The 16,640-nt window shown below is 46.8% G+C and overlaps 2 protein-coding genes across 2 annotated transcripts in view; both read right to left on the bottom strand.

Moving 5' to 3' along the window:
- Positions 1-4,387: 4,387 nt before the first annotated feature.
- spry1 (sprouty homolog 1, antagonist of FGF signaling (Drosophila)) lies at positions 4,388-8,647 on the bottom strand. Its single transcript, XM_042074846.1, has 2 exons — positions 8,097-8,647; positions 4,388-6,519 (listed from the first exon to the last, which is right to left on the bottom strand). Exon 2 carries the CDS (start codon positions 6,462-6,464, stop codon positions 5,304-5,306), a length of 1,161 nt encoding a protein of 386 aa, XP_041930780.1. The 5' UTR covers positions 6,465-6,519; positions 8,097-8,647; the 3' UTR covers positions 4,388-5,303.
- A 1,088-nt stretch (positions 8,648-9,735) lies between these two features.
- The window catches only part of spata5 (spermatogenesis associated 5), a 98,711-nt gene continuing 91,806 nt past the window's right edge, over positions 9,736-16,640 (bottom strand). Inside the window, exon 16 of the mRNA XM_042074827.1 lies at positions 9,736-10,220. Within this exon, the coding sequence (XP_041930761.1) occupies positions 10,044-10,220 (177 nt within the window). The 3' untranslated portion in view covers positions 9,736-10,043. The remainder of the gene's footprint in view (positions 10,221-16,640) is intronic.

Genomic DNA, 16,640 nt, shown 5'->3' with positions numbered 1-16,640 from the left:
TCATCAGAGGAGAGGGGGTTTGGGGGATTCTTGAGAGGGGTGTGTGTGTGTGTGTGTGTGTGTGTGTGTGGTGTGTGTGAAGGGTTGGGAGGTGTGGGTGGTGGGCTGGAAAGGCAGTTACACAGACTTTAAAGTATATCAAGGATCCCCCATCCATGTCCCTTGATGGGTGCCCTTGCTGGAAAAAAAAAAAGAGAAGAAGAACTAGAAGAGGAAAAAGGAAAAAGAAAGGCTCTTCTGTGACCCCCGCCTGTTGCGCCCCAGCCGAGAGGCGGACGGACTAAAGCCCCCCATTGTTGTCCCTCACACAGGATCACCAAGCCTGCGGGAGAAAAAGGGGGGCAACTGCCAGCTCAAACAAAATGGTGCGATAGGACTTGGCCCTATCTAATCAAGGGCAGGAGGTCACTTCCGAACAACTGGGCAATAAAAGATTACTTCCAGGCGCATAACAGAGGAGCGTTTGGAAGGAGGAGGGGGGAAGGGATACAAGGGGGGGGAGGTGTGTGTGTGTGAGGTGTGTGTGTGTGGGGGGGGGGGGGGGGGGGTGGAGAGGAAGTGAATTGAAAAAAGCCATCAGACAGGAACCATCTGCTGGATGTGTAGTCTAATCTTAAAAAAGAGGGGGAAGGAGACAAAAAGGGAGAGAGAGAGAGAGAGAGAGAGAGAGAGGGGGGGGGGGGGGGAGAAAGAGTGAGAGAGAAACAACTCAACACACACACACACACACACACACTCTGCCACCACACACAGCCTCCGAAAGGGGCCACTGACTACCAGGAATGATTTAGGTCCTTTTATTTTTTCAAAGTTCTGGAAGGCATTTTGCTGCCTGAGATATGTGGAGGGGGGGGGGGGGGGAGGAAGAAAAGGAGTCCGGTGGAGCAGTTTAAATTGAGCTGCTGAATTAACATCTCCTGAGGGCAACCAAACGAGAACAAGGCTGTGATCTTATCACCACACAACCAATTTGACCCGAAGTCAAGAGAAATTATACCAAAATATGTGCATTTGCCACTGTTGGTAATTGAAGTACAAAATGGGGGCCCGCAAAGTAAACTCAAGTGAAGAGAGGAGATGGGGGAAAAAACAGAAACAGGAAGAGGGTTTTGTTTTTGACCTGAACTTTAAGGAAATGGGGATGTATTGTTCAACATTGTTGTTGGAACACTTAATCCCTGCAAAACCAAGGATCCCTTTGTCATGATATCCATGAAAGGTGCCCTGGCAACCCCCCCCCCCTCCCCTCCCCCAACCATCCTGATGGACTCAGACCAGAGATAATCTCCACCATCTCACGCAGTCACAACTCCCAAACTGAGGGAGTCACAGAGGACTCCTAAAAAGACCTGCTGGGGAATGGTGTTTTCTCTATCCAAAACAAATGACCCTGATCAAGCCAAACCCTCCCCCCCCCTCCCACACACACACACACACACCGCCACCACCTAAATACACACATACTGTTCTGCCAATGACCAAGGATATTCCCCTGTTGTTTTGGCAAGTGTTGTGCATCGATCATCCTCCATAGTTTCCTCACTTACTCACTCACTCACTCACCCATCTACCAACACTCTTTGTCTGTAAAATGGGCACCAAAAAAGCCCCAAGAGAGACCTGGGGGGTGGGTGGGGGGTGAGTCTGTGAGTGTGCGTGTGTGTGGTGTGTGTGTGGTCGGGGGGGGGGGGGGGGGGGGGGGGGGTTAGGGGGGGGTGACACAATCTAATCTAATCAAGACACAAGACGGTGTATATTTTATATTAATATATTTTTGCATTAATCCTGCAACAATCCACAGATTCCACATAAGGCCCTTCAGGCCAGGCCGTGTGAATGGGGGCCGTTTCACCCAAATCCCCCTGTATGCTGAGAGCTCCAAATGTTCCAGGCAATGAAACACCTCCAGTCAAACAAACTCACATCCTGTTGTCTCGGCCGCCTTTTGACACCATCAGAGGCAGATAAGGGGGATAATGGAGGTTGGGCTGTTTGGAAAGCTGCCTCTCTATGCAGGGCTTCCATTTATTGCTTTGTGAAAGATACTGCCAAACTCCAGACTGAGATTCGTGTTATCTGTTTTAAGTATGCGTCCCCCTCACTTGTTTAAAATCAAATGTAAATGTAAATGTTAAACGTGGAAAAAACGCATCACTGCATGACTGGGGTGAGTGAATTAAACCGCGTAGGTAAAATAACTTAAGGTATTTCCCGTACACGTGTAGGTTTGAACAGAGAGGAAAACGCGAAGGAAAGCAAAACAAAACGACTAAATCTGGCCGAGGTGATGAACTTCCTTCCGGCGGTTTATTTTTAGACATGTTAGGCTGCGTTGTCGGTACCTTGGCTGAGGTCACCGAAGTTTGTGGTGTTGGAGGTTCCGCTCTGAGTCAAGCTTAAATCAAGCAAGTTTGTGCGTGCTGAGCCCCACTCTAACAGAGGCCATGGAGTGGGCCATCGTACAAGGCAAAGGAGCCTGGAAATAGAATGGTGTGGGGGTGTCATGTGGTGGCCATACACATTTTTTCCCTAGAAAATAGGAAGCTAGTGTTAGAAAATAGAGTAAGACTGAGTAATTCTGATGCAGTCATTCTCGGTCAACCACCAAACAAGTGTAACCCAGACTGTAGTGTCTAAAAAAGAAAAAAAAGGAGGCATACTGTCAGTACAGTATGTTGCTAAAACAGCGTTTCTCAGGATTTTTGGAATGAAAAGACTTTAAAATGGATTCTGTTTGACTGATTTGGCTAAAATGTACTAAAGTTATCACTTTACAATTTTCCAAAATACTACTTTTTCAGTTCAGGGCCCTCTGTACTCCAAATGCCCCAGAATGAGACCTGCTCTATTGTTGTGGATTGCCCAGGACCAAGAAGCAAATGGGGTTCAGATTGCAGGGCTGAAAGGTAACAGGAAATTGTCAAACCACTAATCCACACTCAGCCCTTTCAGACCAACAAAAGGTACATTCCAGCCAGTAAAAAAGGAGAGGAGAGGAAGAGAAAAAAAATGGAGATCTTCTAAACGAACCCATTTGGAACAGGGCTGTCCTGTGGCTTCAACCATGTCACCCATAAAAAAAATGGCAAAAAATGAAAAACAGCCTTGAATACAGACAAATCGTAGGATAAGAATAATTAAAAAGGGTTTCAGCCAACCAGGGTAGGGAAACATTTGTGAAGCATTTTCCCAGGGATGTTAAAAAGATCATTGTTCGTCCTGGGAATAGCCTGTTCTAGTCTCTCAGGGTTTTAAGGTTAACAAAAACATGATCTAAAATGTTACCAAAGAAATCAAAATATCTAGGGTTAAAAGTCCAAATCTACCAAAAATAGCAGCGAGCCGACAAGTGAACCAAAAGTAACAAAAAAAACAAACAATTATCCTTCTCTTGAGTGAAAGACTCATAACCCTTGGGGTTTTAGGAAATACCTTGTGGTTGATTACTCAGTCCTTATTCTTTCCCAATCACTTTCCCCTTCACATGTCTCTCTCTGTGCAGTGTGAACTGATCAGGCCTGGCCTGTTTCAGGTCCTGAGATTTCAGACATGTTCAGTTCCCCCTCTCTCTGCAGCAGCTATGATCTCACCCTCTCTTACGAGGTCATCCAACTTCCCCCTGGAGTGATAAAACCCCCAGGAGAAGTGAGTGAGTGAGTGAGTGAGTGAGTGAGTGAGTGAGAGAGAGAGAGAGAGTGTGTGTGTGACAGAGAGTGTGTGAGCGGGCCAAAAGGGGGCTGTTTCTGCCCTGACTGCTGTTGTCCTTAGAGCAGGAACTATGCAATAAAAGCTGGGCAATGCTCGTGGTTTATTATCTTTGAACAGGTGGCCTGGAGTGCTGGGTCCTGTCTCCCACTGCGACACACTGAGAGACTCGCTCACACCAAACACCGTTTTACAGTTTAATGAGACTATGTCAGCTGTTGGAGCTGACCAAAATCTATTCCTATTTAGAACCCCCCCCCCCCCCCCCCCCCCAACACACACCCACACACTCTCAAACTACCACAAACATTTAAGGTCATGCATTTTGACATTCTGCTTACAAACCTCAGAACCTGATTTACCCTTTGGCTTCACTTCCACCAAACTAATATAATTTGGAGCCAAGTCAGATTGTGACCAGTGAAAGATCTGTGCTGTTGTAATACAGCAACAGGAAGACCTTCAGCTATCAGCAGGAAATTATGATGCCCATCCAACTAACGCAGTCAACATTACCATTTAACCAATTCAGCAACTGATACTTCCCCATCACCCACACAGTCACCCACAGCCACAGCTTCTACAGTAGTACTCACCATGTAATCTTTTCCTACAATGACACACTCATAGCTTAGAGAGAATTGCACAACATACAAAGATAATCAAGACACAAGACGGTGTATATTTTTCATTAATTAATATATTTTCTGCATTAAAGTTAACATAGTTTTTCTTTTGTGCCACCCTTTAATTTTTCAGTAAGTATTGATATTTTGTTATATTCAGACATGAGTAAGTTTAAGACTGTCTTTTGCAATAAATATCATAAAATAATAGAGCTTCACATAATAAATATTTTGTACAACAAAAAATGTTTTAACAGACATTTTCTTTTTTAAAAAATAGCCGGAATTTCTCTTATGGATCTGAACATACAATTTACAAAAAAAAATGAGAACAAAATAAGAAGGGTAAGAATGCCACAGAATGGTTGGTAAAAGTCTTGGGAGTGGGGGGGGGGTTGAGAACCATCCAACAGAAATACTATGTGATAAATGTGCTCTCCTTAATACAAAAGGAACCAAGGTTACCCATAGCCTTAATGTGGTAGCAACAGATCACTCAAAGCACTCCTGGTTGCTATGATCTGGTAACAGCTACATATTGTCTAGCTAGATAGTCCTTCACAGATTTTGGTAAGAGGCCACACGGACCAGGCTTAAAGCACCAGGGAAACTCTGCCTAGCTAACAGAAAATTCTTTATAACGAGTGTTAATGTGTAGCCAAAGAGACAAAGGAAACGGTTAAGGCAAACACTGATTTGTAAAAAAAAAAAAATGGTCCTGTTGAAACAAAGAAAGAAAAAGAGTGGTTTTCATACTCCATGCTCATCACTCCTAGCAGAAAGCCCTCCATTCAGACTGGCGAGGGTGGGAGGTGCTTAAATTGTTTTGATAAACATCAATAGCAATGATTATTATCATCATAATCATCATCATTGTCATAATCATCCTCAGAACCACATGAGAGCACACGGGAGACGGAAGAGGGGCTGGGGGGGGGATATCCCTCTCTCCCTGGAGAAACACATTAGGGATCAGGAAGGCTTCTCTGGAGCCTGGGGGGGCCAGCTCTCCAGTTTGCAATAGACAGTGTTGGAGTTCTTGCAGCGGCAGCCTGGCCGGTTGACGCGGTCGTGGCAGTCCTGGCAGGCCTTGACGCAGCCGCGGGCGGGCGGGTAGCAGAGGAGGCAGGGGAAGAGCGCCGACATTAATCCCATGCACAGGAAGCGCGAGCAGCAGTGCGAGCGCGACAGCGAGCACGGGTGGTCGGCGCACGAGTCGCCCTCGTCGTCGTCGCGGTTCGAGCAGTGGTAGAAGAGGCCCTTGACCAGGCACATGCACGTGCCGTGCTCCACCACGCTGTCGGGCGAGCACAGGCACTGGCCGTTGCACGCCAGGCACGAGGGGAGAGTCCGCGGCGCCGTGCACTCCGCACACTTGCACTTGCCGCAGCGCTCGCAGATGAACTGGTGGCTGGACGCGTCCCCCGCGGAGGGGACGATGCTGCTGCCCAGGCCGCCCTTGGCCGAGGGCTTCAGGGGAGCCTCCAGATGCTGCAGGAGCAGCTGCTGCTGCTGCTGCTGCTGAGGGGTCAGCGACAGCGACTTGGGCTGAGTCCGTACGGGCCTGTCCGGCCGGTGGCTGCTGCTGTGGTGGTGAAGGCCACCAGTGCCGCTGCCACTGTGGTGGTGGTGGTGTTGATGGTTGTGGTGGTGGGTAGAGCCAAGCCGACTCGGAGGGGAGCGTACCAGGAGGCCCTGCTCGGACGAGGCGCTGCTGTTGCTGCCCGAGCTGGCAGCACTGCCCGTGCTGGTGGACCGGCTGAGGCCGGGCACCCGCCCATTATAATGCTGTCCCACTAGGGCGCCCCCCGGATGGTGGTGGTGGTGGTGGCCTCCGGGGTGGTGCCGGTGCTCATAGTTGTTGTTCACATTGACCAGTATTATCTCGTGGGTGCTCTCGTGCTTCTCCGGCCGTGGGGCCACTGCCATGCGAGGTGCGGCTGGCCTGCGCGCCACCGACGGCCCCTCCGTGTACTCGTTGTTGGAGCGGATGGCCTTGATTTGGTCAAGCGAGAGGATGGCGGCATGCTGGAACTCCCGTTCGTAGTCCAAACGGTCCAGCCGGCCCTCCAGGGAAGGCTGCTGGATCACTACTAATGAGCCGCCGCTGCCATGTTGACTTTGGAGCTCCATCTGGGGTGATCACCACTTCCGACATTCACTGTGGACTTGGCATGCATCTGAAATCCTGGAGGGGGGAACGGAAGAAGGAGATGAGAAAGATAGCAAGAACCAAACGGCGCATTTCAGTTGAAAACCAAGTCATGAAAACGGGTTTTACACTGACAAACGAACGATACCCATAGTAAATAAGAAGCAACATGTGACAAGCATGCAAGTAGGCTAATCTTTCCATGTTTATCAGCGATTTCTACACTTTTCACGCTCAGGTGCAAACGTCCATAGTGAATAGAGAGCGTTATCTTTGCTTTCTTTCATTTCGTGGCATTTTACCCCCCGAGAGTTATGCAAGCAGAGAAAAGATTGACTATTAACAAGACTTTGTTCCGTCCTCAATAAGCACACATCCAAACTTCAGTACAAATACTTCCCGTTCCGATTTGCATTTGTATGGCTAGTTAACATTTAAATAACAGCTCAGGAAAGGGATGAGGACACGGTCCAGCGCCACAATGTGCGCTGCTCCTCTAATTCTACTGCAAAACGGAAGGCTTGCTTTGAAATTAACCAGCCACATAAATCAAGGCTCAGGGGAAAGTTGAAGGGTATAATAATGGCTATTATTTAAGCTTTGGACTTGTGGCTCCACAAATCGTTTGTGTAATTAAGGTTTTCACAAAAAATAAACTTATTAGAGACCCATGGAATAAATCGGGGGTTCACGACTTAGCTTCTTGCCAGTATAATTCTGTTCAACAAATCTAAGGGATATAGCTTGCGCAAGACAGTTACAAACATGCTTACTGCAAATAACATACGAAAATAGTCTACGGGAGTTAAAATGCGAGACCACCAGGGCTACGGCAAAAGGCCCTAACTATTAAATCGACTTTGTGAACTGCGAAGTTTGTTAACTGGCCATAATGTTAAATGCCGTATACTCCAATGTCAAGTTCCACTAAATCACTACAGAAACCACCAATATGAAATTACGCACCGAGAGTTTACAATACATGCGGTTTACTTAGATTCAATACACATGATCGCGCATAATTAGGGTACGCCATCAAGTTAGGTTTCGTAGAGCTTCTGTGAAGGCAAGTAGTGGAACTAATTAATCAACACAATCCAGGATGAGCCGACAGAGGACGGGGGAAAACTTATGAATGAAAACAAGCTCCATGGGGGAGGGGTGTTTGTCAGTTAGCTGCCGCAGAAGAGCAAGAACCCCTTGGCTAAAAAAGTAGACTAGGACCGTTCTTCTTCGTCTATTCCTTTCGAGGAACCAATAGGCCTAAGATATTCGCCCGTGAGATGTTCAATGACCACAACACACGAAAACGTGCTATATGCAGAAGGCATGCACGCACGAATGTTTTGGTTTGGGGAGATAATCAGGCTAGGAAATAATCGAACGACAGCACAGGCCAACTCCACAATCCCGCTGTTGGCTGGATAGCCTATAGGCTACATACCACCGAGGGTGGTGTGCGACAGTAAACCCGACATGTGTCCTACTAAATGGTAAATTTCAGAAAAAGACGATATGTAAATAATGCCGGCGGCCCTTCAACCCCAAATACGCATTAGAAACGTAGTGATTTATAATGCAATGTTAGCCAAGCCACAAAATTGAATACGCACCTATATGCAACCATCCATAGTGTAGGATCCATCAGCCAATATACCAAGCACCCATCCAAAATTGTTTGAAACGAGCTTATATTAAAATGTAAAGCTCATTACAAATGTTGTATCCAAACAGTGGTGCTTGATCTGCCGCTATTCCTCCACTCAATGCAGCGAAATTAATTCACTAGTTTGTCCAAGGTGAGGGTAAATCCACGAGTGACGCCTGAAAGATGGTGCAAGCGCCCGATAAAGCACTGCGCACTTGAGACGCCGATCTGGCAACACAACCCAGTTTTGTCCAAGCGCGGCGAAACAAAACGCAAAAAATCTTTTCCTCGTGATTTCTTTAAAAGTGAATCTTTGCGATTCGAAATATATCCAGGTTGATATCAGGCTCCTTCAGTTGCGCGACGATGCTTTACTATTGTTTTTCTAATGCGTGGAGTGCTTAAGAGAGAAGTACACTTGTAAGCATGATTCCTCTGCGTTGCAAGACTAGTAGGCTACTAAATGAATGAGAAAGTAGGGTCCTGTGTTTGCTCGAGTAGCCAACTCCCATTGGCCATTCACCGCGCTGAAAAAGGATACATCGCATCCGCTCTTAATTCATTGGGCAGATGTGGAAGGCCGGGCGATAGAGATGTGTGCACGTCTTAAGGTGGAACGACGCGAAGCGCCCCTGTTCATAGGAGATGTTTCCGATTTGATTGTGTTCGACCTGTTGGCTGTATGTTCCTCCCCAACTAGAAGCGTACAGTCACTCTGACTGTTTTGACTTTTAACAACTGTTTTCGGGGAAAAAAATATTTACGTTTTGTATGAAAATAAAGGTTCCGGGTCTTTGGAAAGATTGGTTATTAAAACGACTGAAATACATTACCATTTTAAATCACACTAAGCCTGTGAATTTCCTGGACACCGAACACCAAAACAAGAAAATGTAATGGAGAAAAATATACGTAGGATCTCTTCTAAGGACACGGTATAATATAAAACTACTTTCCTTTAATGCAGTCAGTTGCTCTGAACGAGTTAACTGTGGACCTACCGCGCCACCTTAATAGAGAGGCACCCTGCTAGTGCAAGAGAAAAGCACCCCCCCGCCCCTCTGTTCTTGACTGGTGTGATTGGTGTCGAGGATGCGCTACATCCGGATCCATGAGAATAGGAAGTTCAATACAAAGTCAATTTATCCCATTCACATGGAAAAATCAATACCCAATGACTCCAACAGGAACTCCGTTCAGCAAACTGTGAGAGATTAAACTAGAAACAGGCACATGGAGATCACTACAGATCGTTATTTATATTTAACACAATATGTGTCAGTCCCATGCAAAGCACAACTTGAAATCCCTTATACTCTTCTCTACACAAAACTTACTCACCCCCCTTTTTTACAGCTTAATAGTTCTATTTTTTTTTAATTTTTTTTTGCTTTTTTTTTTAGGTGTCACATTAGGTTTACATGGACTGGTAGATGCAAAAATGCTGATGGCACATTAGTGCTTTTGAATAAATGGCCTCTGCTACAGCCATTTCACATATACATTTATTTATTTATTCATTTTCCTCTTTGCATCATTTTTTGTGTTTTTGTGTAGGAGAAAAAAACTTTAAAAGGGAGCAAATACACACACTGAGACACACATTACTTAAATACACATTTATTACAAATAATACCACTTAGTAAGGTTTGTGTTGATTGTATTAACAGAGAACACTATGATAAACCTTGCAGGGTGTTACTGGGGGCCACAACAGCAAAAATGCAAACAATCAATCACAGCCCCTTTATCCTTCCTGGGCCTTTCATCTTCTGTTTTCTGTCCCCTCAACTCCCCAGGACCAGCACAGGGTGATTTGGGATGCGGGGTTGGGGGTGGGGGTAGGCTGACCACCACCTCTAGAGAGAGAGGGGGGGGGGGTATACAGCCCTGGAATCCTTGGGCAGTGACATCACCAGTGAGTCTGTCCACTCTGCCGCTGGTAGTTAATATACGACTGGATCAGGGAGTCTGGAACCCTGGGCTTGACCGCGTCGAGGGCGCTCTCAAAATGGCTCCGCGCGACACGCTGTGCTTTGATGTCCTCCTGCAGGGCCAGGAGGGCCGCTTCCCTGCATACTGCAGCTATCTGCGAGAGGAAACAGAGATAGATAGGGGCTGTCAGGCCGGCCAATCAGACAGCGAAGCGTGAGAGAATCTCACATAATGGCAAGGCAAGCTCATCTTGGTTCTGTACAGTCAACAAGTTACTCAGCTGAAGTGGAAAAACAAACGACAGAACATTGATTATTTATAGCTATTTATCATACAGTAGAAAACATTTGTTAGAAAAACAGAGTGATATCAACAGTGAGAGAATTACACAATATGCACAGTGCAACAACAAACTCAACAGAGTGATAGAGTGAACAGAGTGTGAGAATTAAACAATATGCAGATACAAACTTCAAAGTAACGAAAATAATCCCCACATTCCTAAAAATCATTTATCAAACTTTCTATATTTCATTCCGCTTCCCTATAATGGTTTGGCACTAGTCCAGACATTTGAGTGCTAATTATCGCACAGTTGAAAGGCAAATACCTGCCCCTCCCTGCACTAGTACACAGAAATACTGTTCAGCAATTAAGAGTCTATTTTAAGCTCAAAAACATCCTATTACATGTTTGCATTTGGCCTGGCGTGGGAGTCAGAGGGTATTAACAGTGCCAGCACGGCATTTGCATGCAAAACCAAGTGTTTAATAAAGGCAACATAACTCGACTGCACACATCTAAGAGTGAAATGAGGGAGAGAGAAAGAATATTTCGGGAGGCAATAAAGTTTTTTTTTTCTTTTTCACTGGATGTACTTTTCACTGCCATTTCAGGCTAGTCTTCTTTTTAATTCCTTCTCCTTTTCCCTCTCTCTCTCTCCCTCTCTTTTTCACTCTATTTCTCTTTCACTCACTCATTCACTCACTCATTCTCTCTCTCTCTCTATCTCTCTATTTCTCTCTCCAGTACGAACAGTACTATTTTCCTTTAATCAGTTCATCGGGAAGTGACTTTTTAAATGGCTGCACTATCCCTGCAAGTTGCTGTGAGCTCATTCCTGACATTGCTCAGGGTTAGCGTTAAGCCACAGAGCCTCTTGGCAGAGCATATCAGCGCGCATATCCTGCAACCTCAATACAGCCCTATCTGTCATTATAAAGATAGATTGGTTCCGTTGGTGTGCTTTTTTACGGAGGTTGATTGCGTAAGATCTCCGTCTGCTGAACTGCCGGGTGGAACAAAAGAGAGCCGTTCCGGAGGGTGGCATGGGCCACCACGGGGGAAAGAGAGAGAGAGAGAGAGAGAGAGAGAGAGAGAGAGAGAAGGAGAAGGAGAGAGAGAGAGGAGAGAGGGAGAGAGAGAGGAGAGAGGGAGGGCTAAGGTCGAGAGAGAGTGGGAGATAGAGCGAAGAAGAGGGAGGGAGGGAGGAAGGGAGGGAGAGAGAGAGAGAGAGAGCAGGGGAGATGGAGAGGGAGGGTGGGAGAAGGGGAGAGGGGGGCAAGAGGGGAAGAGAGGAGGGAGAGGGAGGGAAGAGAGAGAGAGAGGGAGGGAAGAGAGAGAGAGGGAGAGAAGGAGAGCGAGAGTGCCTGGTGTTCATCACCTCCGTCTGCTTTCGGAAGTGATTCACTCTGGAGGCGTGTGCAGAATCTCGCTCACTCGCTTGCTCGCTCTCTCTCTCTCTCTCTCTCTCTCCCGGCGAAGGTCACAGAGCGCGTTTTCCATGTCAGGATTGCATAATTCACCAGGAATTATACAAGCCAGCCGCCTCACCTCCTCACCCGCACCGGAGCCTGGCTAGGGGCTGCATGGGAGTCGGGGAACGGGAGGACGAAGGGAGGAAGAGAGAGGGAGAGAGGGAGGACAGGAGGGAAAGAGGGAGGGACGGCAGAGCTCACCATGGGCATTATCACAGTGTTTGAGCAAAGCGTGTTTGACAAACATGTTATATCCGTCATCCGGCTGGGAGTTACTTCTCTCTCTCTATCTCTTGCCAACTGTTGCTGACAATGGCTACAAACTACAAAGTTTTTGTAAGTGGTTCATACCACTTTTGCCCCTTGAGTAAAGAGTGCAAAACAATAATTAGACCTGATACTATATTGAAGTATATTGTAGTCTTCAGGACTACAGCTATAAGTATTTAAATTCAAGGTTTTTATATGTGACTTCAAATAAAGGACAGGCGGGTACTAATGTTACCTAAAAGTGATATTAATGCTTTTATCTTCCTCCTTTCTTCCCTTGTGGAGAGCGGAAACCTTAAGCCGGTGGAAGGTGATTGAAATTCTCTCAGGCAAAAATTATCTCCATACCAAGCAGCACCTCTCACCTACACCCTGCAATTAGAGGCTGAGACTACTGTGAAAACCATGACTTGGGCTTCCTGTGAGGGGGACTAAGCACTTTCTTCCAGCAGAGAGAGAGAGAGAGAGAGAGAGAGAGGGAGGGAGAGAGAGAGAGAGAGAGAGAGACTGAGGCAAATGAAAAGGTGGCAGGCTGCTGTCTTTATTTTTCCTGTTTGTGCTTATTAGGGGTAAAGGATAGAAGAAGAAGAAGAAGAAGAAGAAGAAGAAGAAGAGAGACACAGAAGATGGAGGAGAGAGGCAGAGGAGAAGCCGTGGCTGGAGGGAAGAGCGGAGGGCGAAGAGTGCCCGGATCATAACCTTGCCCTAGCCTCACTGTGTTCAAAGGGTTCCCGAGTGTAATATTCATTCACAACATTGGAATCTGCACAGGTTTTTTTTTTTTCTTCTGCAATGCTGCACCCCCCCCCCCCCCCAACCAACCAAAAAAATACCACAGCCAAATTCTTCAATGACTTTGGGTGGAGTTGGCGTCTCATGTTGCAACCTCTGAGCTACTTTCCTGAGACATCACACACACACAAAAACATGGCATTGCTGTCTTCATGGATGTGTGTGGATGTGTGGATGTGTGTGTGTGTGTGTGTGTGTGTGTGTGTGTCTCCTGATCTGGTTTGTGTTTGGCTGACGTGCGGGATCTGCCTCTGTGTGTGTCTATGTGAACATTTTTTTTTACAATGTGTGTGTTTGTTAATGAGGGTTCTGGTGTGTGCATGTGTCTTCTAGAGAGAACAACAACAAAGAGAGAGGAAGACCAGGAGGGTGAGAAAGAGCGTAGCATGTGTTTGTGTGTTTGTGTGTGTGCGTGTGTTTGTTTTGACAAAAACCCGATGCGGTACCTGCAGCAGTGCAAGTCGTGTGTTTACTGAGGTATGCCAGTAACCTGTGAGTATGTGTGTGTGTGTGTGTGTGTGTGTGTGCTGCCTGGCAGCGCTCCAGTATGCTCTGGCTCATCACCACACAGGCAGCGGAGAGGGGACTGTTTTTGTTAGCGCACCCTCTTCCACAGGACAGGGGGGGGGGGGGGGGGGGGGGGGTATAAAGCCGCTACACACACAGGACAGGGGGGAACATAAAGCTGCTACACACACAGGACGGGGGGGATATTAAAGCTGCTACACACACAGGACAGGGGGGAACATAAAGCCGCTACACACACAGGACAGGGGGGAACATAAAGCCGTTACACACACACTGGAGAGTTTCTGCAGCATGGGGGGCAACTCAAAACACCATTTCTATTAGCCAGTTCAAAACAATCAGCCATTTCTCCATTCAACCTGCTCTGTTTAAATTGGAGCCTACATGGATTGCGATTATTCCTTGGGAGTTGCTAATCACAATTGTTGTAATAGTTATTATTTGTCATTCTAGCGTTGAGCGTAGCGTGACAGACTAAACCTCTCTTGCCAACACTGACACTGCCATGGGCTCAAGCTCGCGTTCCGCCACGATGACCTATGGTGAAAAGAATCACCCAAGAGAGACTGTGGGCACAGGGCTGATTAAAATGTTTATCGCTTCCATCATGAGGCACTATGAAACATGTCACTCGTGTAACAGAACTGGTTTGGGTTGGCAGGTGCTTAGCAGATGTTCGGAAGTAAGATTCTGCCACCCCCCCTCAACCCCCCCAACCCCTAGCCCAAACCTCCCTTGTCTTTTTGTGTTCCGGCTGAAGAAAAAGCTTGATTCGAGCTCTGTAAACAGGCTGTGGCTAATTTGAAGGAATATGTATTAGGCAAATGATGAAACATGTTCTCCAGCACTGTAGGGAAACAATGCGGGCATACCACACTAATGACAGGAAGTCTTTACGTTCCTTTATATGCATTTGTGTGTTTGTGCTTTGCCTTAAGTGTGTGTGTGTGTGTGTGTGTGTGTGTGTGTGTGTGTGTGTGTGTGTGTTTGCATGCACGCGTGCCTGACTGAATGCGTGTCTGAGTCCGAGTCTGCTCTGCATTTGATTCAAACACCATATGAGCTAGCAACGTCTCCACGCAACAAGCCCCCATACACACACACACATAAACAGAAAACACAGACACCCATAAACAAGCTCATCTCTCTTGTGTTGTGTTTACTAGGACTTTCATGGGGGGAATGACAGGACTCTCCCGTTGCCATCCAGCATGTCAGCCAAGCAGAACATCCTAGCACTCCTTTCTTTGTTTCTTTCTTTCATTCTTTCTTTTTTTCTTTCCCTCCCTTCTGCCGCCCTCCCTCCAACCTCCTCTTTCAGCTTGAACTCTGTTACACTAAACTTCTCGAGCCACAGAATGCTTCCTTCAGCCTCTCCTGAACATACAGCTCCAGATGGGCTGACCAAGGGGAGTGTATACGTACGTACGTACGTACACACACACACACACACACACACACACACACACACACACACACACACACACACACACACACACACACACACACACACACACACACACACACACACACACACACACTCTCCATGCATGTCAGTGCACGTGTTTACCGCACACAATTTTGTGCGCGAAAAACCCACAAATGCAAACAGGGCCAGCAAGAGGCATTTTGTTTGTGAACGTGAAGGCATTCCTACCCATACTCAGGGCACCTCTGATGCAGAGCAAGAGCAGGCCCCTTGTCTTTGGTGTGTGTGTGTGTGTGTGTGTGTGTGTGTCTGTGTGTTGTTGGTTGGTGGTGGAGGCCGAGGGCGTCGGGGGGGGGATGCGAAACTGCTAGCGTGCAGAAAAGCACGAGCTGGCCTGTGGCAGCCCAACTAAATTATGGATCGGGGTTTATTGCGAAGCAGACTTTATTTTCCACCCCCCCCACCCCCCCATAAATTACGCCGGCGATCACTTAAATATATAGGGGTTCAAAACTGATGCATTGCTGCGGACCTTCGGGCTGGCGGTGCTCTGCCTATCATAATGTCAGCCGTATATTAATGGCTAGGTTGGAGATGGACGTCTAGCGGAGTTTCAAACCGCATAGCGCTGTGGAAACTATTTTGCTAATTAGCCACTGCAGTAGCTTTTATCAAAATGCATTTGCGGGGAAAGGCATCTTAGGAATTCAGCAGCACATCACCATTCATTTCATTTAGCTTCTCTTTAGCAAACAAATATAATATCTGAGCTAAGGCCAAGAGCCTAATGCAAGCATGCATTTAATTCTTCACACTGAAATCCATGTTTTTAATCCAGAATTAAGTGTGCATATGAGAAGATCACAATATAGTTTCATAGAATTCTGATATGAGTAAGTGTTTTTGCATAAATGCTGTTTTGTTCAGCTTGTGGTAATACATAACCATGCTGACATCCCACAGACAGTTTGTATTCAAAGTATGCCATTGTATTTGTGTGTGAGTGGTGAGCGAGCAAGAGAGAGAGAAAGAGAGAGAAAATGAGTGAGTGTGTGTCTAGCATTGTGCTGTCAGAGAGAAAGAGAGTGAGAGAAAGAAAAATGTGTGTGTGTGTGTGTGTGTGTGTGTGTGTGTGTGTGTGTGTGTGTGTGTGTGTGTGTGTGTGTGTGTTTATGTGTGTGTTTAGCATTGTGCTGTCAGAGATCGCAACAAGTCGACGCATCACGGCCAAGAGTAACCACAGCCCAGTACCGAGTGCGGCTAGGGGCAGGGACTCTTCTATTGCATAATTAGCCTTGGCTTCCACCAGAGTAATTAAAACAGGGAAACTGGAAAGATCAGAGACACAGAAATGCCCCGTCAGATCACATCAACCTCAACCACATCCTTGTTTCCATTCATTTAGCTAAGGATGTCACTCCTCTCTCTCTCTCTGCCTCCCTCACTCCCTCCCTCCCCCGTTCCCAGAAGCCAGACTGAATGAACATTGTCAAAAAATAAAAAGAGAGCAGGAACGACAGAGAGAGAGAGAGAAAGAAAGACAGCGAGAGAGAGAGAGAGAGAGAGAGTGAGAGAGGGCAATTGAGCGAGAACCCTTCCCCAGAAGTCCAAAGAAATGATTCCGCAGACGATTTACTGTCTGTCATCATTTTTGCCGACCGTAAGAGCCGGGGGGAAACAGGCCCTTGTGAGCCCATAATGATATGGTGCCGCAGGTTGGTAGTCCCATTTGGTTCTGTTCTTTGTTGGTCAGCTAATTGGAAAGGGCAGGCAGAGTAATTGCTGAGTGCCTCTGAAG

This window comes from Alosa sapidissima, chromosome 20 (genome assembly GCF_018492685.1).
Source record: "Alosa sapidissima isolate fAloSap1 chromosome 20, fAloSap1.pri, whole genome shotgun sequence".
NCBI lineage: Eukaryota > Metazoa > Chordata > Actinopteri > Clupeiformes > Clupeidae > Alosa > Alosa sapidissima.
The sequence above is the reverse complement of the archived record's forward strand: the minus strand, read 5'-3'. Positions and strand labels throughout refer to the sequence as shown.